Below are 23,300 nucleotides of genomic sequence, written 5' to 3'. Positions count from 1 at the left end.
CAAAATGATGAATGAAAAAGAGAGTTTACAATATTTACAATAAGCACAGGACATACAGTACATGTGCTCTTACACTGTATATCATATATATAACTAAATCAGAGATCCTGGGAATCAGAGTTCCTGCCCCATGAAATGTTTAAGTTCGAATGTGTGCAACAAAACTTGTGCACAGCCTTCTGCATATTACTCACTCCCTCATCATCTATACCACTTCATCCTGTATTCAGGGTGTCGGGGTTCTGGAGCCTATCCCAGGAGGCAGGGTGCCAATCCATTGCAGGGGACACACACATACACTCACTCTCACACTACGTGCAATTTGGGGACACCAATTAGCCTAATCTAATCAGGTATTTGGATTGTGGGAGGAAACCCGAGTACCCAGAGGAAACCCACCAAGAACATGCGAACTCCATGCACACAGAGAAAGGTATCGAACCTGGACCCTGGAGGTGCAAGGTGACGGTGCTAACCACTACACCACCTTCTGCAAATCAATTTAAAGTTATTATTAATTAAGTGTGTCTAGGCGCACTTATTACTCTTCCCCCAGAAATCTATTTATTATTATTCTGCCTAAAACTTTGCAGCGTTTCACATTTTATAACATTTTTAGAATTTTTTTCTCATTTCTAACCAAAAATCTTTCACTTAACCAGAAGAGTGTAGCTTTATTATATCAATTTCAGTTATTTTTCTTTTATGTACTAATAGGTGAATGCTTATTTAAATTCAATTTTATTTAGCATAAAAAGGAAAAAAAAAATCTGGCACAAGTTATGAGTTTAAGCATCACACTTTTGCTAAGCACTTTATTTAAAAATTTTAATTAATATACAAATAAATTAAACAGTTTAATATAAATTAGCTGTCGCATTTAATACACAATAACAGACATTAAAACATTATTTTGCATATCTTTTTAATTAAAATCTCCTAATAACTTATTTAGAATTAAGCATTATGTGATATAATCTAACATATTCTAAACAGTAGTATGTCACATATAGTCTAAATCTAATTTAAATGAACACATCTGACACTTTCAGTTTCAAATAAACACCACAAAATCTCTGGTCCCATGATTTAAAGCGACAAAATGAGAAAAGGAAGGAAACCTTAAAAACTTTATATTTTGCAGAATGAAGATGTTCCAGAGAGCTGACTGTAATGTGTAGTAAAATACTCTGCATATTTGATTGCATTAGCCCTTCATTGAAATAGCTCAGCAGCAACTATGTGTTTATTATATCTCTTTCAGGAAAAAGCGAACACACACCACATACATCGTCACACACAAGGATCACAGTTCATTCTAATCTCTAAGAGACATGAAATGCAAAACTATTATTTTGTTAAGATTTCATATTCAAGCATAACCCACCACACTTCTCTGAGGGAGTCTGTTGTGCAGATATCATACGAGTGTGTTTCTCAGTGTAGGTACGATACCATGACACACATACAGTTCTGTGCAAATGTTTCAGGCAACACATTTTATAGACATTTTGCCTGTTTTAATCTACTGCATAGAAAAGAGAACTTTGATTTAAATTATTACTTTTTAAATCAGTGTTACAGAAAATCTTTCAAATGCGATTCATTATTCTGACCATATCAAGTATTAGATCAAGATGACAAACAACTGTATCAAGCTCTCCAGGATACTCAGATCAGTGATTTCCGTAGCCAGCTGCATGACCGAATGTCTTGCACAGTATGGTATGTCTGCGAAGAGAAATGATTTAGGGGATCTTGTGGGGGATTTTGCTAAGCTGCCATGATCCTGAAGCAGGCAGAGAGATGGAGGTTACTGGTGGTAACCATGACAGAGGGGCCACTTCACTGAAAAACTCTTTTCTCTTTATACAGTAATATATTCCTACAGCATGGAGCTGGACTTGCATGGTTTGCTTGTGTTTTTGACACATCATGATTATGATAGGCCCAGCACCATACCCACAATACACAGATACAAATTCATCTTTTTCTTTCATATATAAAAAGTGGAGCGCAGAAAAAGCTAATCTCAGTAGTGCTCTTCCCAGATAGCAGGGAAATATTATTCTATATATTATGTAAAAATAAAACATTGTTTTGCAGGGGTCGGGATCAGGATTAAGAATCCAGGAGCAGCTCATTGAGAAGATGTACGGACTTTACGATCTTTCAGAGGCTGTGGTGGGCGGAAGTTATCCACCATATGACACTCGGGGTCCCCCTCCGCCGAGAAGAGCAGGCCTCGGAATTTCTCCATCTGTTTTCCAGGAAAAAGAAACAGATAGACAGACATAATGAAAGCGATATATACTTAGTTTATACTGTGGATTTACTCAATGTTGACATTCATCATTGATTAATTTTCTGTACTTATACTGTGTACGGTTGTAGGGGCCTGAAGCCTAGCACAGGGAGCTCAGGCACAAGGTGGAAGACCACCTGCATGGTGTGTCAACCCATCACATGGCACAAGCAGGCGTCCCACTCACACACCCATTCAAGGCTATTTGGAAATTTGGTCTCGCACCTCCAGGGTTGAGGGGGACACCTTCAGGTCTGCGTGCACAGACTTTGCATGTTCTCCCAGTGCTTGGTTGGTTTCCTCCCACAGTGCGACATGCAAACTCCATGCACACAGACCGCAGACAAGATCCAAACCACCCACCTTAAGGTAGAAGGTGCAAACCGCTGACATGCCATGCCCCACAAACAAATGGAATGAATTATACATAATGAGTTTTAAATAATAACAAAATGAGTTTTAAATAATTCCTCAGTAGTAATGAAAAGTTAAATGAGGATTTCCCGAGTATGAGGATGCAAAATTCAGTCCATGCAATCATGGCATTTCCCTGGGAAGTGTGAACTTTCACAAGGGTGCAACAGAGTGAGAGACCAGCAGATCACAAGAAAATTAATACAGGCTAAAATAAAATGAGTCTGGTAAAAGTCTAAAATTGTACAGGCAGACCAAGCGCTAACAGTCAGGCAGGTTAAAATGTACTGAGCATAAATATACAACCAATGATTTATCCAGGTTTCTTGCGATAGAATATGTGAAACATCTTGCTGTTATAACAAGTTTATAACAGTAATCTCTCTCTCTCTCTCTCTCTCTCTCTCTCTCTCTCGTATGTATATAGTGAGACACTAAAACCGTTCGATCATAAGCATGAGTGCGTTTAATGATTAAAATGTTAATAAAATGGCCAGGACCTGTGCGGAGCTGGCACTGATTGACTTCTTGCAGACAATCCATGTGACACTCTCGAGCAGTGGGGGTGTGGTCAAGGAGCCATCATATGTCCAGTAGTCCAGAGCGCTAGGCAGCAGCATAGTGGGGTCAAAGTCTGCAAATTGAGTCTGTGCTCCCTGGGAGGAAAGCCACAAATACAGGATTAGCCAAATTATTCCAGAATTAATCTACAAAATTAGTCGTTAATATAAAAACCCCACAAAACTTTAAGAAAACTTGCCTTTGCTTTAATGGCATCCAGTACATCAAGAAGCTTCTGGAGTCGAGGGTTTTCATCACCAATCTGTTCAAAGTAAAACAGTTAAATGCACACACTTGAAACTTTGTGCCACAAGTTCAGTTTTTATCATGAGTTAGAATAAAGCAATTGAAAGTTTTTATGTGTGTGGACCTCCAAGAAAACTCCAACCACAGCAAGGCCATCGGACTTGCTAGCAGCTTCTCCAAAATTGGGATATGTGGTGTTCCAGTGAACTAGATGAAGCTGTAGAACATAAAAAATGTATCATTTTTACTTGCATCAAAACCATAATAATTTATCGTTTCCAAAACTCTTCATAAATTCTACATGGACAACAGAGATTATGCTTGCAAGCCCTAAAATCTACTGCATTTTGTGACCTTGTCTAGGCGCTAGGATCTGAATGAGGGTACAGAGGGAACTTACTTCAGCAGGGTACATTTTTCCATCAACTGTGTGCTCTGAGCCTTTATTATCTCTAGATCCCCAGTGAAAATGGAACTGTTTAAGTCTGTATGTGCCGGTTATGGGTCCTCCCGTCAGAGCTGATAACACAAGCACACAACACAAAAAAGAGTTTCAGACCATGCTGTAAATTTGATAAAAGCAAATTTCTACATAATTAGGAGAATAAGGACATGTTTGTCATAATGACAAATAGCTACAGAATGGCGAAATGATACAATCATCACCACCATCTCCTGATGCGCGCACACACACACACACACACACACACAAACACACACACACACACATTCATGCACATACTGTTTTGAGATTTGTTTACCCAGATAACACAATGTGTGTGTGTGTGTGTGTGTGTGTGTGTGTGTGTGTGTGTGTGTGTGTGTGTGTGTGTGCTTCCCCAACACCTCTGGGTGATTAACAGTTCTTACTTCTGCTCAAGAAATTCCTTCCACCATAGACTAACATTTGCATTTAGTGTAGTGTTTAATGTTTAACTGAGTCAAAAGTTCACTGGCACCTTTTTTGTGCAGCCTTTCTGCTCAAACTTCCCCATTAGGACATTTTAGTGTTGGGAAAATATGCGGCACAAAGACAGCAGGCATACAGAAATAATTATATCACCTGCAAAATCCATCTATTTTTTATCAGTTAAGTTAAATTACAGACAAATCTTCTTTCTTTTTTTTAATTTCTTTTTTTACAGATTTGGACCCTTGCAGTTTTGGCATGTCAATATACAAATGAATGTTTTATTTTGTATTATGAGAAATCAAATTCCAGACAATCCAGACGAGTGTTTGTCTGTGTGATCTAATGAATCACAGTATTCTCACGATTCACTAAACATAATCATTTTGGTTAAAATAATGCCGTTAATGCGTGATTAACCGTATCACATCAACACCAGTGTGATTTTATTCCCAAATGTGTCAAATACATTCACAGTCTTGATTTAAAAAAAACAGAATAAACCATTTCATTCCACAAATCTATTCTAGACTATGGTTCATAGCTGTTAAGGTTCATTAGGCAAGTCATCACATTAAGGCATGCAGCAAAATCCCCCAAGCCAAATGAACACCTACAGTACTGACTTAACTCTCACTGTGCCAAATTAACACCTACAAATAATTTAGTGTTAATAGGTGCAAGAGTCAAATACTACAAAAGTTACAGATGAAATTAATCACTATGTGTTACAACTTAATACAGTAGGTGGTATTTAGACAGTAAATGTCAAATTAACTTTATTAAAACAACCCTGTAGTTTGGTGCATAAAAAGAAATAGTGCACTAACTTGATGCGTCCTTGTCATCTGCGAAGGTGACCTGGACGGAGTGGCCATTGTTAATGATGTCCAGGGAGACAGATGGATCATAATGCAGTTTAAGTGGCCTGAGCTTAGGGTCATATTCAGCCTCACTAGTCACAATGTCGATGGGAGATTGGCGGGGTCCATTAGCTATCGGAAACTTCTCGTGCCATGTGTCTGGTCCTGCAATGACAAATGAGGGAATATTAAAAAATCACAGCATCAGTGAATCAGCAGCACACCCAGCAAAAATGCTAAAGTAAAACCACATCCACTGGGACAAAATGAGTCCTGTAAAATTACTGCAGTAACCTCTGTAGTCTAACTAGGGGCTGTGGAGGCCAATGGGATAAAAATACAATGTTCACCATTGGCCTCCACGGTTGTCAAAATGCAGGAGTAAATTCAGTACCACAGAAGTGAATTTAGTACTGAAGGAGGAAATTTAGCATCAAAGGAGTAAATTCAGCATTAAAGGAGTAAATTCAGCATTAAAGGAGTAAATTCAGTGCCGCAGGAGTAAATTCGCATTGCAGCAGTGAATTCAGTACCACAGAAAAATTCAGTACTGTGGTAGGGAATTCAGCATTAAAGGAGTAAATTCAGTGTTTCAGGAGTAAATTTAGCAATGAAAAAGCAAATTTAGTACTGCAGAAATAAATTCAGTACTGTCGGAGTAAATTAAGCATTAAAGGAATAAATTCAGTACTACAGGAATAAAGTTAGCAATAAAGGGGTACATTCAGTGCCGCAGGAAAACTCAGTACTGCAGGAGAGAATTCAGCATTAAAGGAGTAAATTCAGTACTGCAGGAATAAAGTTAGCAATGAAGGAGTACATTCAGTACTGCAGAAGTAAATTAAGCATTAAAGCAATAAATTTAGTGCCGCAGGAGTGAACTCAGCACTGAAGGAATAAATGCAGCACTGCAGGAGTGGATGGAACACTGAAGGAATGAACGCAGCAGTGCGGGAGTGAGTGCGATGTGGAGAGGTTTTTTTGCTGGCGCGTGAACAAGGTCACGGAAGATGACGCGCGGTCAGTGCATGGGAATCTTTCACTCATCCATTCATTACAAGTGTAACTCCGGGGTATGAGCGCTGACAGAGAGCTGTGAGAGACTTACCGTTATCTGCTCCGTATCCCCAGTCGTGAGGCATTGTCACACTTAAACCGGATTGAAGTGGCTCGGCTTGCGTAAATGCCTCGAGCGCGTAAAGCGGAGTGACTGAGAGCGGACCGCCGCGGTTTATATAGCGAGCCGCTACACACCACTCCGTGATCCCCCTCACACACACACACACACACACACACACACACGCAAAGCAAGCAAAAATCAGTAAGAGGAGGAGGTACTAGCGCAATCGATGATGACACGCTGTCTCTGTGTGTCTCTCTCTCTCTCTCACTGTCTCTCTCTCTGTGTCTCTCTCTCTCTCTCTCTCTCTCTGTGTCTCTCTCTCTCTCTGTGTCTCTCTCTCTCTCACTGTCTCTCTCTCTCTCTCTCTCTGCGCTCCGTCCTGCGTCTGTACAGATGGTTATAGCCGACTGTATGTGACCTTTAACTGTACATTGTGTCGTCCTTCAACCTAATGTCTATTCATTGCTTAAGCCTTGTAGGCTTGTAATTACTACTCAAATGAGTAAATAAAAAATGCCGAGTATTCAAATGGCTTTACAGTAAATGAGACATCCCGAGCAGTAATCCTCTAAAATGTCTCATAAACCACATTTAAAGCAATCTTTAACGCCATCTGGTGGAGAGAGAGAGAGAGAGAGACTGGATGTTAACTCACTCTCACTCACTCATCATCCATCTCTTTATCCTGTGTACTGTACTGGGTACACTGGAGCCTTAGGGGTACACCCTGGACGGGTGTTCCACACACTCATTCACGCACTACGGCAATTTGGAAACACCCGTTGCATATGGTTGATAAAATTCTAAGGAAACTTTGACTAAGCGAAGAGTTTCTCCTCTGCTGATGCAAAAGGCCGGGGTTCGATTCCCAGTCATTGGATGCAGTGCCCGTCCCAAGCCAGGATAAAATGGCAGGATTGCCTTAGGAAGGACTTCCAGCATAAAACCTGTACCAAGTTGTTGTCCTGATCAGATGGTTCACTGTGGCGACCCCTCGATGGGAGCAGCAAACCCAGAGGAAACCCACCAAGTAAAACTCCACACAAAGACCCAGAGGCGGGAATCGAACCCGGACACTAGAGGTGCAACAAAACAGTGCTAATCACTAAACCACCATGCTGCCGTTCAATCTTAGTAATGTGAGTAAATTTTATACAACTAAGCAATTCCCTGTTCCAGCATAGCAGTGTCTCCATGCACAAAGTGACCTCCATGAAAACCTGGTGTGTTAAGGTTAAAGTGGAAAGAATGTTCAAAAAGCACATATTTTATGGATGTAATAGGCAAAAGGAAAACTTTTTTGGCAGTATAGTGCACATTACATCAGTATCTAAACTTCATTTAATTTAGAACATTTTATAAGCTACATTATTAACATTTGTAGTTTTACTTTACTTGGATTTGCTTTTACAAGGTGCTGCTTCTAGTATGTCATTATTTCTATAGTAGTAATACTGCCTACCTAATACCCTTATAGTTATTTGGTGTCTTTATTGTCATTGCTTTTCCCAGTAACATAACTTTTCTTGTAAAAAAGAAGCTGGTGAAAAAATGACTGTAAATAACCGTCATTCCATAACTGACAACAGGAACTTAACTGTTTTGTGGATGTTCCACAATACAGCAGAACCTCGGCACATAAATATCCTAATTAAAAATATCCAAAATATAAATTTTGCAAGAATTAATAAATGATCATATGTGTAATATGTATAATAATTGTATGTCCAGGAACCGTTCAAAACTAGTTGCATTAGTGGAAAGCCAAGCGAAGCAGATTTAGGAATTTAAAAAAAATAATTCATCTTGCGGAAGCTTTTTCAAAAGAATCAACCCACGATACTAACATTGCCTTTGGCATGCATTCAAAACATTGTAACATTGGTAATATTTTTTGTGGCTGGATGTAAAAAATTAATATTGCAATACAAATTTTTGCCCTAAAAACTCACCTCCAGAACTAATTCAACTTGCCAAATCAAATGATGCGAATCACTAAGAGGACTTCAATACCAGATCGGTTGTGGCCCGGGTTAACAACGACCGCCATCGGTGCCGTTGACCTACAGGGTGCTTGTGGAAATTGGTAGCAAGGCTAAAAGCTTAGGAGCAGGGTTCAAGTTGTTTTACCATGGTGTGGGAAGGAAAAGAAATGGAGTAGGAGTCATCCTGAAAGAGTAAGAAATGTTCTAGAGGTGAAAAGAGTATCAGAAAGGGTGATGAGTCTGAAGCTGGAAATTAATGGTGTGATGTGCAATGTTGTTAGTGGTTATGCCCCACAGGTAGGATGTGAGTTAGAAGAGAAGGAAACATTCTGGAGTGAGTTAGATGAAGTGATGCAGAGCATCCGCAGAGGTGAGAGAGTGGTGATTTGTGCAGATTTTAATGGACATTGGTGTAGGGAACAGAGGTAATGAGAATGTGATGGGTAGGTTTGGTCTTCAGGACAGGAACGTAGAAGGACAGATGGTGGTGGACTTTGCAAAGCGGATGGACATCTTTTGTCGACGTGACTGCAAAGTATTGCTGGGGGAAAGTGTAGCCAGACAACACAGGATAGTGGTGTGTAAAATGAACCTTAAGGATGGAAATGTAGTGACAGGTGCCAGAAGGGTGATGGGAAGATGGAAGGAGTACTTTGAAGAGTTAATGAATGAGGAAAATGAAAGAGAACGAAGAGTAGAAGATGTGACTGTTGTGGAGCAGAAAGTAGTAAAAATCAGTGAGAGTGAGGTGAGGAGGGCGTTAAAGAGGATGAAGAGTGGAAAGGCAGTTGGTCCTGATGACATACCTGTGGAGGTATATTTAGGAGAGGTTGCAGTAGAGTTTCTGACTAGTTTGTTTAACAAGGTTTAACAAGATCTTGGAGAGTGACAGAATCCCAGAGGAATGGAGAAGTGTATTAGTGCCAATCTTTAAGAACAAGGGAGATGTGCAAAGCTGTGGCAACTACAGAGGAATAAAGTTGATAAGCCATACAGTGAAGCTTTGGGAAAGAGTAGTGGGAGCTAGGTTAAGGGCAGAGATGAGCATTTGTGAGCAGCAATATGGTTTCATGCCTAGGAGGGGTACATCAGATGCAGTATTTGCTTTGAGGATTCTGATAGAGTAGTACAGAGAAGGTAACAGGTAGTTGCTTTGTGTCTTTGTAGATTTAGAGAAAGCGTATGACAGTATGAGAGCTGTAAGACAGTGGTGAGTGAGCTGTAGGTGTGACAAAAGAGTTCAAGTTGGAGTTGGGTCTGCATCTAGGATCGCCTCTGAGCCCCTTCTTGTTTGCTATGGTGATGGACAGGATGACAGATGAGGTTAGACAGGAGTCTCCATGGACTATGATGTTTGCAGATGACATTGTGCTTTGTAGCGAGAGCAGGGAACAGGTGGAGGTTCCCTCTGGAAAGCAGGGGAATGAAGGTTAGCCGTAGCAAGACAGATGACATGTGTGTGAATGAGAAGATTCACCTAAGTGAAATTGTAAGGCTACAGGGAGAAGAGGTAAAAAGAGTGCAAGGGTTTAAGAACTTAGGGTCAACGGTCCAGAGCAATGGACAGTGTGGAAAGGAGGTGAAGAGGCGGGTACAGGCAGATTGGAATGGGTGGAGAAAAGTGTCAGGTGTGTTATGTGACAAAAGAGCATCAGCGAGAATGAAAGGAAAGGTGTACAGGACAGTGGTGAGACCAGCGATGCTCTACGGCTTAGGGACAGTGGCACTGAAGAAAAGACAGAAGACAGAGTTGGACAGGTAGCAGAGCTGAAGATGTTGAGATTCTTCTTGGGAGTGACGAGGATGGATAGGATCAAGAATGAGTTCATCAGAGGGACAACCCACGTTAGATGTTTTGGAGATAAAGTCAGAGAGGCCAGATTGAAGTGGTTTGGACATGTTCAGAGGAGAGATGGTAAATATATCGGTAGAAGGATGCTGAGGTTTGAACTGCCAGGCAGGAGGTCTAGAGGAAGACCAAAGAAGAAATGTATGGATGCAGTGAGAGAGGACATGAAGTTAGTTGGGGTGAGAGAAGAGGATGCAGAGGACAGGGTTAGATGGAGGCAGATGATTCGCTTTGGCGCCCCGTGAAAGGGAACAGTCTAAAGACAAAGAAGAAGAAGAACGAATTTAATTTGTATGCCGAGATTTTGCTACCAGAGTATGCCACCATAAGTGCATACACCATACACTTATGGTGTATGATGGATCATTGTGTGATTAATGGCAAAATTGCAATTGTGGTGGTGTAAGAGAAATAAATCATATCATGATGAGCTGTTGTAGAAAACTAATCAACTTAGGGGTGTTAACAAGCTTCAAACTTCCATTACAACACAACCTTTTAGCTCACCAAACAGTTATAATGTCATGTCGTGACCCATTCTTTACAGAGATACCCATTTTATCTTCTAAACAAGAAGGGGAAATGTGTTAAATTTAGAAAGTTAGATTTGTGTGAGAAGACTGAATGCAGATTTGCGCAGGTCTATAGTGGACTGTGTAACAGCAGGGGGCAGTAGTGCTCGTTGCTCTAAGTCATCGGCCAACACTGAGCAGCAGAAGAAGGTACTTGGGCACTGACGCTAAACACGTGTTCTGTGACAGTGTCGGGGGATATCAGCTGTAAGTACTAGCGTTTTCAAAGCTTATTTTTTCTAGTGCTTGTTGTTTAGATTATTTCCACACGTAGACAGCTCTTCTATGGCCATCCGTTCAGCTAGAAGTCTTCACTTGAGTCTCTTTTAGCTGTCCAGTTCGACTCCCAGAACGGGCTGTTTACAACCCGACACAGATGACCACTTTCTAGCGTAGTGCCCCTAGCGGACATCACGGTGAACTACATCCAATATGGCTGAAAATGGCTTCTAATAAGCGACTGTCTCGATGTAAACAAACAGCTGCACCAGTAGATATTAGTTAGAAATGCTAAACTTTATATCGTTAGTTTATATTTTCTCAGCTGAAATAACAGCTCTGTAGTGGTAGAAGTGAATTTTAATGCGCTGGAGTCGTTTTAGGACAAATCAAATTAAAATTTTATTTGACCTATCAATTTTTTTCTTTTATCTTCTTAAAAATTGTAAGCCTAATTTTTAACTTTAACATTTACTTACTTCTACAAACTCTTGTCAGCTCTGACACAGAGTTTGTACAGAGTAAGTTTGACATGATTTCCTCTAGGGCTGCTGGACTCTAAAGTGGTCTATTCACTATTTCTGTTTTGCTAATGACATTTTTTTTTTGTTCAGGAAAACATGGCTAAAAATAAACAGAAGGGCAAAAAGCAGCAGAATGTCTTTCAAGTGGCTAACAAGCAGTCCAAGCCCAAGTCCAAAACTAAGCCTGTGAAGACTTCATTAAAACATGTAAGCGTGTTGATCTGAGTTCATAAAATCCTCTACGTTATAAAAGTCGAACATGATGTTTCAGACCAGATCACATCAAGTCAGTGAATAGAATCGGAACGGTAGGATTGGTAATGCATAGAGGATTGTATATAAGTAATAATAACAATAACTGAAAGAAAAAGTTAATTGCGTATAGCAAAACTATTTAAATGTAATTGTTTACCAGAAAACTTGTTTGCTGAAAATGTGTGTACTTTCTGCAGAATTGGATTTTCAGTTTCAACTTCTCTTTTTTTGACATGCAGTTGAATAAGAATGATTTGAGAACTGATCATTTTGTTGTGCTTTGAAACATGAGATTTGACACATCATTCTCTGGTATTTTGGCCAGATAAACACCCTGAAAAAGGAGAAAGTGGAGAACTTGAACCAGGTTTTCTCTGAGGTACAGAGGGACATGAAAAGTATTTCAAAATCTACAGCCAAAGAAACCAAAGGAAAAACAACGGTAATGTGTCTTATCATGTCTTTTACACAATATCACCATTGCCATTTGTGACATTTGATGATTTGATTGGGGGAGGGGCATCACTGCAACCTGCCAGAATGGAATATCTTTAAATTCAGACAGTATAGTATGGTTATACTCATGTAAGCGTCATGGTGTCAAAACATTTGTCTTACAGATCGCGAGGCAGAAGCCACAGGAGTCTGTGAATGTGGATGGAGCTGCTCAGCTGTTCGCTCAACTTTAGTCACACACATCATTTCAGGACAAAGTCGTGTCTCTCAACAAGATACATAACATGAAGCCAGCTATTTAAAAATGATGCCTGGCTCTAAGGAATTCTCCAGCTGTAGGAAAATGATCTGAGGATTCAGAGTCCCTGTAATAACTGTGTTAACAATGGAAAGACTGTATATTAAACAACAGCTGATATTCAAGCCTGAATGGCAGGTCCATAAAAGAAATGTCTCTGAATTAGCATTTTATGTCACGTTTTTAAATGCTTTTTAAAAACGTTTAAAAAATTTGTCACGTGACATAAATGTTTTATGTCACGTTTTTAAATGTTTATTATTGTCGAAAAAAAATTATTATTAGTTTTTATAATTATAGTCTTTTGAACGATATTTTCTATGTTTATAAACTTAAAAATGTAATAGTAGATTTAAGGCACCTGTGATGCTCAAGCTTTTATTAAATTATGCATTAAGGCCTTTATGGCTGCTAAGGTGCACCAGGAAAGTCCTTAATGGATACAGGATGAAACGTTCTGCAGTTTGTCCTTTTCAGACTGCTGCAGGTCCATTGCCTAGTTTAAAACATTTGTGTGAAAAAGGTGTCTCCTGAATCAAAAGCCACCAGCCAGTCTGTTCTGGGCTAGTGTGTCTTGTCCCAGAGTGCCATTTGACTCCAATGAGGAGAACCAGTTTTACAAGGAGGTAATTTATCACTGAAAAATTGCCCCGGAAACCTTTGCCTGCCTGATTTTTTTTCCACATAAAACTTTTCCCTCTGATAGCCTCACATTCCATATGCCCCTGTATCCTCTGATTCAGGCATACCTCTTTAAGATTTTATAACTCCAGTGGGTTAGGTTCTGTGCTATTTCATGTAAAGAGAATGCATTATTATGAATTAAGGCAAATGATCAGGAACTAGATCTGGATGAGATCTGAACAAGAAAATAATTTGGATAGACCTCTTTATTCTGAATGCGCTGTTCTGTTGGGATAGTGCCTTCGTCCATGAAGCAATAAACAACTTTGGTCAAAGTGGCAACTTTTTTGGGGTCTGAAATCAGTGAGGCTTTAACCACTGAAAAGTCAATGATGGGTGTGTAACTTGTTCATCAGGTTCAGTGATCATGAAGCTCTGATCAGGCCTGTGGAGCTTCAGAGAATGCCTGAGTGTTGATGTGGCCTGACAGCCGTGTGACTGGTTCTCTCTGTCCTGCTGTCTGTATGATTTCAAAGCCTGAATTCTCCTTTCTAGAGCCTTTATCCACAACCCCAAGGACAGCCTAGGCACAAACCTGCATACTAAGTCAACTATATATATACTGTACCTTTATTTGGGGTTTGTTTACTCTTAAAACATGATAACCTGCAATAAATCTGTTTACTATTGGTTAGAAAAGGGCTAGACCCTGAAGTTTTTACTGAGTATAAAACTTGCACATGTATTACTTTGTCCAAAGCAACTATTCCGACACAAGTAACTGAATAAAGACATTTTGCCTCTTAAAAACAATGTCTTATAAATGTATATTAAAAAAGCATGGTTACTACTTATTTAGTAAAGTACGAGCATAAGTACCTGTCATTGACTGGAAGAGTTTGTAGAAATAGTTAAAAGGTTAAAGCTAAAAATAAGCTGATGAGCTTTAAAGCAATCAGTGATATTATTTCAGGTTGAAGCCCAAGTACGTCTGTCTTTATGTACAGCAGAACTGTTTAACTTAAAATTTTGTAAGGTTGAGTTTCTTACACCTAAGGTAAGATACTCAACCTTCTTTCGTCGTCAGCCACAGATTACCTGTTTGGTAATCAGAGAGTGAATCACAGACGAGAAATTGAAAAATTAGATCAGATAAAGATGAAGTTTTGTTTTAAAACAACTCCAGTGTATTAAAATTCACTTATATCACTTCACCACTGTTATTTCTCTGATAAAATATTCAGTATAACTTTTCTAATTGTCGAATGTGCAGTATGCTGTCAAAACTTTTACAAATGCTGTTTACAATTTGGCACATAACTGCTCATATCTTAAAAAAAATTTTTTTTTAATTAATGGTGCAGGTTTAACTTTAAGCAAATACCAAATTTTCATTTAATTCTGACATACAAAACATACAGAATTTTTTCTGAGATTGGTTTCGGTTCCTCCAATGTATGAAACGTAAAAATATTGAAAGAGTGAGTTCTAATCGATGTACAGACAAAACGTTTCTTCTATTTATATAGATGTTGTTTCGAGTGGCATGTTTCATGGTGGCGTAGTGGTTAGCGCTGTCGCCTTGCACCTCCAGGGGTCGGGTTCGATTCCCACCTCTGGGTCTGTGTGCATGGAGTTTGCAGTGTTCTGCCTGTGCTTGGTGGGTTTTCTCCAGGTGCCATGGTTTCCTTCCAAAGACATGCAGGTTCTGACATGCAATGGCATTTCCAAATGGCCCGTTTCGGTGTGTGTGTACCTCTTTTCCTGAGATAAAGCGATATACTGATGTTCGGGGCTATTTATGGTTAATCTTCTTGTGCGCCCTCTATCGGTAGAGCAGGAGCTGTCTAAAATAGACGTCATCGTTAACCAGGTCCTTAAAGAGACATAAAATAGTAAGAGACAATCGCGTCGTCTGCAATGCATTAGTTCCGAACAGTGTATGTAACCGAAATTTGTTTTAATCAGAAGATTAATAATTGTGAATTAATATAAATACTTTATACATTTAAATATATAAATCGTTTTAACATTTTGGAACAGAGTGTATGTTTGCATAAACCTTCTAGGACCTATTTAATGGTACCAAGATTTGCAGGTTTCCCCGCACACACACACACACACACACATACATAGGATGGTTTCAGTTAAAGCCGCTCCCAGCCCAAATATGCCTGCAGGAGTCGAGCCTTGGTCCTGATCGGCTCCGGTAGCGTGAACCCGGGTGCTGTTCGGCGCTTTAGCGTGAGCGGGTTGCGGACACAGCGGCGCTCCGGCTCGACATGTCCGGCGTGGCCGCTGCTGCTGCTGTCGGGGGCGCCGGCGGCTCGGGCGCGGCGTGCGGGGCTTCGGGGTTCGCCGGCCGGCTGCCGAGCCGCGTTTTGGAGCACATTTTCTCTTATTTGGACCTATCGGACCTGATGCGCTGCTCGCTGGTGTGCCGGCACTGGAGCCGCTGTCTGGCGGATGAAAACAGCGAGGTGTGGCGGAGTCAGTGCGCGCGCCTGCTCAGCGAAGAGGCTCTGCGCTCCGACATCCTCTGCAACCTCGCCACTTACAAAGATAAAGTGAGCCGTAAACACACACACACACACACACACACACACACAGCTGCGTTTTATATCTGAAGCTTCTTATTCTCTTGTTGTGCTGCATTACTTGTGAGCTCAAATCTCTCGCTAGCTTTCGCGCTACACGGATTTGTAGCCTGGGAGCTAACCTTGTGTGTGTGTGTGTGTGTGTGTTGTGGTAAGTGTGTGGATGAAGTGTACACAAGAGCCACAAAAAAAACACTTCGTCACTCTTTTAAACACTAGATACAAGGTAGCGCAGACAAAACGCACAGCAGTTCGGCTCCGTTCATGACGTCATTTGTAAATAGTACAGAATCTGTTACATTGTTTCATTACACGACGTCACTGCGCTGTACACGTGACTCGGAGCAACAACACAAGAGCAATAACACAATTATCGGGAATATATTGGAATCACCGCAGTGTTGCGAGTGTGTGTGTGTGTGTGTGTGTTTAGGGGGTTAAGTTATCCTTGAATGAAATACCCAGAACACCAAAACCTAATAAATAATGTTGCAATGATTTGATAAGATCTACATCATCATTCCTTTCATCTTTGTAGAGGAAAAGTTGATCTCTTTAAGTAGACACACACGACAAAATGTGCACTGTTTATTTATACCATTTTAGTTCTAATTAATAAATTAATGTTAAAATGACCATAATTAAAGGTAAAATAGCCAATAGTGCCTGCTGTATGTCAGAGTATTTAGTTATGCCAACAGAGTGGGACATAATGCTGCATTCAAACCCTAAAGAACCAGTCGGCCATAACATTATGACCATGGTCTGTGTGTACGGACACATTTCTATCACACCGAGAATTAACCTTTTCCTCAATTTGATCTACAGTAGCACCTCTATTGGATCGGACTACACGGGCCAGCCTTCACCCACATGTGTGACCCTGTCGCCAGTTCCACCGGTTCTTCTTCCTCGGATCACTTTTGATACGTCCTGACCACTGCAGACCAGGAACATCCCACAAGACCTGCAGTAATGGAGTTGCTCTGACCCATTACAATTTGGTCCTACTAAATGTCATTCAAATCTTTTTGCTTGCCTATTTTTTTCAACACATCAGCTTCAGGAAAAAATTTTCACTTGCTGCCTAATATATCCTGCTCACTTCCAGTCACATTGTAACGAGATATTGAAAATGTAGCTACTGCAAGAAGGGACAAATTGTAAAGGCTAGCCAACCGGGTCAGAGCAAATCCAAAACTGCAGGTCTTGTGGGATGTTCCTGGTCTGCATTGGTCAGGACATACCAAAAGTGATCTAAGGAAGGAAAACCGATGAACTGGCAGGTTCGTGGGTGGGCAAGGCTCACTGATGCACATGGGGAGTAAAGTCTGACCTGTGTTGTCCGATCCAATAGAAGCGCTAGTATAGATTAAATTGATGAAAAGGTTAATGCTGGTTGTAATAGATAAGTGTCCGAACACACAGTGCATCACTGTTATGGTGGCAAAAAGTGGGACCTACTTAATACGAGGCGGGTGGTCACAATATTATGACTGATTAGTGTGTGTGTCAATTTATCATGTTACATGGGGGGGGGGGATAAAACCTTTGGCATTAATTTATATTAATGTCTTAAGAACTACCTGTGCTTGCGATTAACATTGGAGATATCATAAAGTCTTGGAGTAGAGTGTCATAAGGGTATTGATCATATCTATGCCATATTTTTAAAGGGCTCACTGAATTGTCTGATACATGAAATTTCTTCTTCTTTCTTTTGTGTCTTCAGTTGAAGTCATTCCAGCACGCGCTGAGCTCCCACGACTGCTCCAGGAACGTGTACGTTAAGAAAAACGGGTTCACGCTCCACCGCAACCCGATCGCTCAGAGCACCGATGGCGCTCGTGCAAAAATTGGTTTCACGGAGGGCCGACATGCCTGGGAGATCTGGTGGGAAGGGCCACTTGGCACCGTGGCGGTGATCGGCATTGCAACCAAAAGGGCACCCATGCAGTGCCAGGGCTATGTTGCACTGCTTGGAAGCGATGATCAGAGCTGGGGCTGGAATCTCGTTGATAATAACCTGCTTCACAACGGAGAGGTCAATGGAAACTTCCCACAGTGCAATAACGCGCCCAAGTACCAGGTAAGCTGGCATTATTCCTGCCATGAGCCAGTTCATTGGTGCCGCACAATGAATCACATCAAAATCCCAATCGCAATATGCACCGTTGCAATTATTTTAATTATTTAAAAGGTACATATGATACATTTATGTAGGGATTATCAATAATGTATTTATTATTTAATACTTTTCAGTTGATAAATAATTAGTGGGAAACATCCTCTTAATAAGACCATTACAAAGTGTATCACAGTTTAAAATCATGCAGTCCTACAGTTTTTATTCAAGCAGATTCAGTTGTTCTGTGTCTCCAAATCTTTTTATCTAATGAGACTGAGTAAGCTAGAGAACTAGGTTTAAAAACATCACCATTCCCTAATTAAGGAACCATTTCATTTAATCAGGCAGAGCAATAACCACTTATTATATCTTATTTAATCTGTATCACACGAGAGGGAGTGCTGTAGTACTAAATATCAGAATGGTGGTGATGTGGATGTCTGCATGGCACTAAATTTAATAGTCGATTAATCGTTGCACCCCTAGTTAGAAGCTATTTAACCCTAATATATGACTTTAAAACAGTTATTAAGTGTTCATGTAATGTCATGAGATGTGTTTTCCTGCTGAAAGTGCTTCTGTGATTTGGTTTTGAATGCGGGTTTACACAGGTAGCTGCTCTTCCCCCATTACTCCTATCAGACCCATTTCACTCGTGCTGCAACCGTCAGTTTGTGTAGTTAACGGTTATTATAACTTTCTGTGCTGTGGAGTGACACACATGCTCTACATCACCACTCACGGAAGGTCTCTTGTCCAATCAGATTAGTCAGTCGGAACTAACTAATGTATAATTATATTTATCAGGTGTAATATTTAAGTCTGTGACGTTGAGGATGATACAGAATCAGAATCCACTATAAAGCTGGGATGCAGTGCTGCCACTAGTCAATGAAGGGTCTGTTAGAATTGCTGTAGGGTTTTCTAGGAAAATTTTAATAGTGATGGGCAAGGATCATTTACGAGTGACGGAAAAAATGTACAGTCATATCTACAAACAATGATTATAGTGTTTCTTTATTAAAATATTGTGATAATCATTTTAGTCTGATTTTATATTTGTCTGATTAAAGCTGTACGAAATTTTAAGCATAAATGTTTCATTTATGTTGTATGTAGCATCTTGGTCCTGGAGGAACAATGCTCGTGTTACTAAACTGTATATGGTTCGAATGACCAAAACCTACTTGAACTAAAGAAGAGTTGAGGTTGGTGGACTCGGACTAAGTTCTGGCAGCGGCAAAAGACTGCACTTAAAATCTCAGCAAGTGAGCAGGGCTTAAAAGTGACCGGCTAATTAGCGCTCAGATCTGTAACTCTCGTCACTCTTGTAAGTCTGAGTGCTGACTGGGACAGGAGTTTAGTAACTCAGTGGTTCAGGCTTTGGACTATGGTTTGGAAGGTCCCAGGTTTAAACCCCACATCCACCAAGTTGCCACTGTTGGGCCGTTGAGCAAGACCTGGAACCCTTAACGGTTTTAATGTAAGTCGCTCTGGATAAGGGCGTAATGCCATAATGTTAATGTAACCAGTATGGCAGTAACTCTCCTCATTGTGCAATGAGAACCCATGATCACAGTGTGTTAGAGGAATATATTGTGATCATCCCATATGTTGTGAAGCGCAACAGTCGTAAAGTCGGCTCACACAGTTTTAAGTCACCATCCTGCTTTATACACTCTTTATCTGAAATGGTCTGGTCAGAACTGAACAAATCGTACAGTTGAACTGTGTGTGTGTGTGTGTGTGTGTGTGTGTGTGTGTGTGTGTGTGTGTAGAATCAGTAAAAATGTACAGAAGGCCGTTAGTTTGAGGGTCTCATTCAGTTGCCACTTGATAATATTCTTGTTTGTTTTCTAATAAACATATAGTTTGATATTTATTTCTGAGCATATTTATTTCTAATAAATTTCAAACCATAATAGAATAAATGAAAAGAATAACTTTATCTAACTAATCAATTCGTCACACTTCAGTTTCTCTATATAGATATCGATGGATATTTGCACATTGCTTTAGAGGACTTGACCTTGACCTTGAACATGACTCTTCATACTTCTTGACCTTGAACAGGAAATCTTTTAACCGCCTGATTTATGAACCCTTGATTGCTATTTGTTTATTTTCTTCCAGATTGGAGAGCGGATACGTGTGATTCTAGACATGGATGACAAGACGCTGGCGTTCGAGAGAGGGTTCGAGTTTCTCGGCGTGGCGTTCAGGGGACTTCCCAAGACCTGTCTCTTCCCAGCCGTTTCGGCAGTTTACGGTAACACTGAAGTCACGATGGTGTACCTTGGAAAACCTCTAGATGGCTGAGGAGCATCTCGGTGCCATGCTGACAAAAACCAAATGCCAAGGAGACATCCAGATGGCGTAATGAAGACTCTGAGCCAGTGTGAGAGCTGATTCATCTGGGCAGAAACGTGCAGATTATAAACTGGGATTATGGATGAGACTCTTCAAAGCATGCCTCTGTGAATTAAGGACGTCTCTGGATAGCTGAGGACAATTGTTTTTAAAGCTGATTTTAATGTAATTTATGAATAGACATTGGGCTGCGTCCCATTTATAGTTAATTAATCCAGCCTGATTCAGTGACGGGTTTGAAGCATTAACCAGGGTCACAGAATGCATTTATAACATGTTACAGTGATGAGGGACTGTAATTATTGCGTTTATACGATAAACTGAATGGTTTTAGAATTTTACTTAATTACAACCCATATGTTGGCAAATGACGTGCCGAAAACAATGTTCCAATTACCTCTACAAATGCAAGCCTGCTTCACTAGAGTTAGTGCTTTGCATGCAGTGTAGTTGAAGCTGTCTGTTGCCATTGGTGTTTGTGCAGGAAATCCAAAAGAAATTGTCACATTACTGTAATACTTAATCGTGATGTACTAGTCTATGATATTAATTTATTAGGTTTTATCCTTGATATCATTAAGTTTATGGGACCGGTAAATAAACTATATGGTGCCAGTCTGGTTGAACTTTTCTACCTTCTTTTTCTTGTTGTTGTTGTTTTTTTTAAATCAGTCCTGCAACGTTTCAGTGGAACTGAGGGTTTGTGTTTTTGCTGCCACAAGGGGGTATCTGATGCACAGTTATCAAATAATCTAACCACGCAGTCTGAGGTTTCTGCACACTGATCCACACCACATACAGCAGCAGGAGGCGGAGAAGATGTGGACGGTGTTATAGAGAGGAGTTAATTGTTGTGTTGATTTAATAAAGCAGAGAAGAATGAGAAGAATGGGATCAAGTACAGTTGAGTGCAATTGTCCCCTGGGTTACTGATGGGAAAAAATAATAATAATAAAATAAATAAATAAATAAATAAATAAATATATATATATATATATATATATATATATATATATATATATTATACATACACTACTGTTTAAAAGTTTGGGGTTACATTCTAACTCCATGATGGTTCCTGATTGCTGAAGGCGTTCAAAAAACGCATTTATCTCCTTTGAACAGTTAATGGTGAAATGTATCTGCTACTTCTGCTCTGTAAAGACTTCATAACGCCTCTAACCTGAGGTGCTGTTCATTGGTCATTTTTCAGGCTGATAACTCTAAATGAACTTCTCGTCTGCGGCAGAGGTAGGGTTTGGTCTCGCCCTCCTGGGATGGCCTTCATGAGAGCCAGTTTCATTATGGTGCTCGACGGATTTTGCAAATGCACTTGCAAGAACTATGACAGAAATGCTGACCTCTGTGTCTTAAAATAACAACTAACTGTTGTTTTTGTTGTTGTAACGTAATTACCTAATCCCATACAGTATGTGTTATTTTATAGTTTTGAAATCCCCAGTATTGGTGTAGAATGTAGAAAATAAATCACTAAACAAAAAGAAATTTGCAAGTGACCCCCAACTTTTGAACGGTAGTGTATATACAGTATGTATCTGTGTGTGTGTGTGTGTGTGTGTGTGTGTGTATATATATATACACACACACACATGCACCTCTGTCTTTACTTAGGGCTGCTTTCAGGGGACCAAACCGTTGAAGGGTCTCAATGGAACGAGATCAGGACGAAATCAGTTTAGGCTTCACCATTCAATAAGCGTCTCACTGTAATGAGCTCTGTTGATTGTTAAACCCTTTTCCTAATAAACTTCCAGTACTGGCCCCTGAGAGTCTTATAAAACTGTAAGAAGTGATGAATTTGTCCCCCTGATGGTTGATTTTGGAACTTTTTCTCAGTCTGTGATTGAGGATGTTTCCATTCCATACTCTGTCGTTTACTCTCCGGCTCGTGGTGATGACTCTGTCACCAGTAATGATTCACTTTAACCTTTTCACCTCAACTTTCACCTTCCTTAGAGTATCGCTCCTCTGTGAGTTGTTTCTGCACCAGGTACACCCTCAGAGTACAAAATAAACGAATCACTACTCGCTGCTCAGCTTCTGTGCAAATCACAAGCCGGGCATCAATGTTGCTCACACTGCAGTTAGAAAGGAACTGATGCAACACCTTCACACCTGCACAGCAGTGACTGGGGAGTGACAGTTTGTACAAATGAAACCCACCAAAAATCAGGCAACAGCTACAGAGCAATTGATCAGTGCATGTTTACTTGTGAAAAATGTTTGAAGTGCACAGTTGTATAAGTAGTCAGTTTGCTGGAGTACTACACATTCCCTTAACTGGAACTAAGAGGCCGGAACCTGTTCCAGCATGACGGCGTGCCCCTGTCCATGGGGGCCGGGAGCCTATCCCAGGAGACGTAGTGCATGAGGACAGGATGGTCTGGGTGCCAATCCATTCCAGGGTATACACACACACACACACACACACACACAAACTATGGAGAGTTGGGGACTGTACCCTGAGGAAACACACCTAGTACAGGGGAGGACTCTACACACACACAGACCCAAGGCAGGAATCGAATCGCTACCCTTAAGGTGTGAGGCCACAGTGCTAACCACTACACCACTGTGCCGACCAAGTTTAAACTTGGATGTAAACATCTGTAGAAAGTCCCTTAAAGGCAAGTATATACCGCATGCACTCCTAGGACACTCATAAGAGACTCACCTGTACGCCTACTCGTTCATGCAGATTTCCAATCATATGAACTGTGTCAAAAGCTTCCAGTATTGTTCATCTTAAACATCATATTATAATTTATTAGTATTTTAGAAATGGCTTCTTTTAAGCCTGTAGTTATGGACAGGATAGAAAGAAACTATGGCATGCAGTGTTTAAACCATTAATGCGTTCATAGCACTGTTATCATAGCTAATGTTATAGAAAATGTATATACATTAGGTCCTTGTATTAGTATTTCCATTATTATAACTGTATAAAGGCTTAATGAGGGCTTTCTGCAGCAAAAGAAAA

General features: G+C 40.3%; 3 protein-coding genes across 4 annotated transcripts; 2 read left to right on the top strand and 1 right to left on the bottom strand.

The window, feature by feature from the left end:
- Positions 1-813: 813 nt before the first annotated feature.
- On the bottom strand, positions 814-6,633 carry ca2 (carbonic anhydrase II). The gene is made up of 7 exons (XM_053495198.1): positions 6,408-6,633; positions 5,267-5,464; positions 3,927-4,045; positions 3,651-3,743; positions 3,476-3,542; positions 3,220-3,371; positions 814-2,260 (listed from the first exon to the last, which is right to left on the bottom strand). Exons 1-7 carry the CDS (start codon positions 6,439-6,441, stop codon positions 2,141-2,143), a joined length of 783 nt encoding a protein of 260 aa, XP_053351173.1. The 5' UTR covers positions 6,442-6,633; the 3' UTR covers positions 814-2,140.
- Positions 6,634-10,954: 4,321 nt separating this feature from the next.
- On the top strand, positions 10,955-14,017 carry rbis (ribosomal biogenesis factor). Of its 2 annotated transcripts, none has more exons than XM_053493898.1 (4): positions 10,955-11,035; positions 11,662-11,778; positions 12,152-12,268; positions 12,447-14,017. In XM_053493898.1, the coding sequence occupies exons 2-4, from the start codon at positions 11,668-11,670 to the stop codon at positions 12,513-12,515; spliced, it is 297 nt and encodes a 98-aa protein (XP_053349873.1). In that variant the 5' UTR covers positions 10,955-11,035; positions 11,662-11,667; the 3' UTR covers positions 12,516-14,017. The 2 variants fall into 2 exon arrangements, with proteins under 2 accessions (XP_053349873.1, XP_053349874.1); XM_053493899.1 differs by lacking the exon at positions 10,955-11,035 and adding an exon at positions 11,365-11,492.
- Positions 14,018-15,282: 1,265 nt separating this feature from the next.
- On the top strand, positions 15,283-20,925 carry fbxo45 (F-box protein 45). The gene is made up of 3 exons (XM_053493852.1): positions 15,283-15,771; positions 17,534-17,890; positions 20,063-20,925. The coding sequence occupies exons 1-3, from the start codon at positions 15,487-15,489 to the stop codon at positions 20,246-20,248; spliced, it is 828 nt and encodes a 275-aa protein (XP_053349827.1). The 5' UTR covers positions 15,283-15,486; the 3' UTR covers positions 20,249-20,925.
- Positions 20,926-23,300: the final 2,375 nt, after the last annotated feature.

Source organism: Clarias gariepinus, chromosome 4 (genome assembly GCF_024256425.1).
Source record: "Clarias gariepinus isolate MV-2021 ecotype Netherlands chromosome 4, CGAR_prim_01v2, whole genome shotgun sequence".
Lineage (NCBI taxonomy): Eukaryota > Metazoa > Chordata > Actinopteri > Siluriformes > Clariidae > Clarias > Clarias gariepinus.
This window is presented reverse-complemented; position numbering and strand designations above follow the sequence as displayed.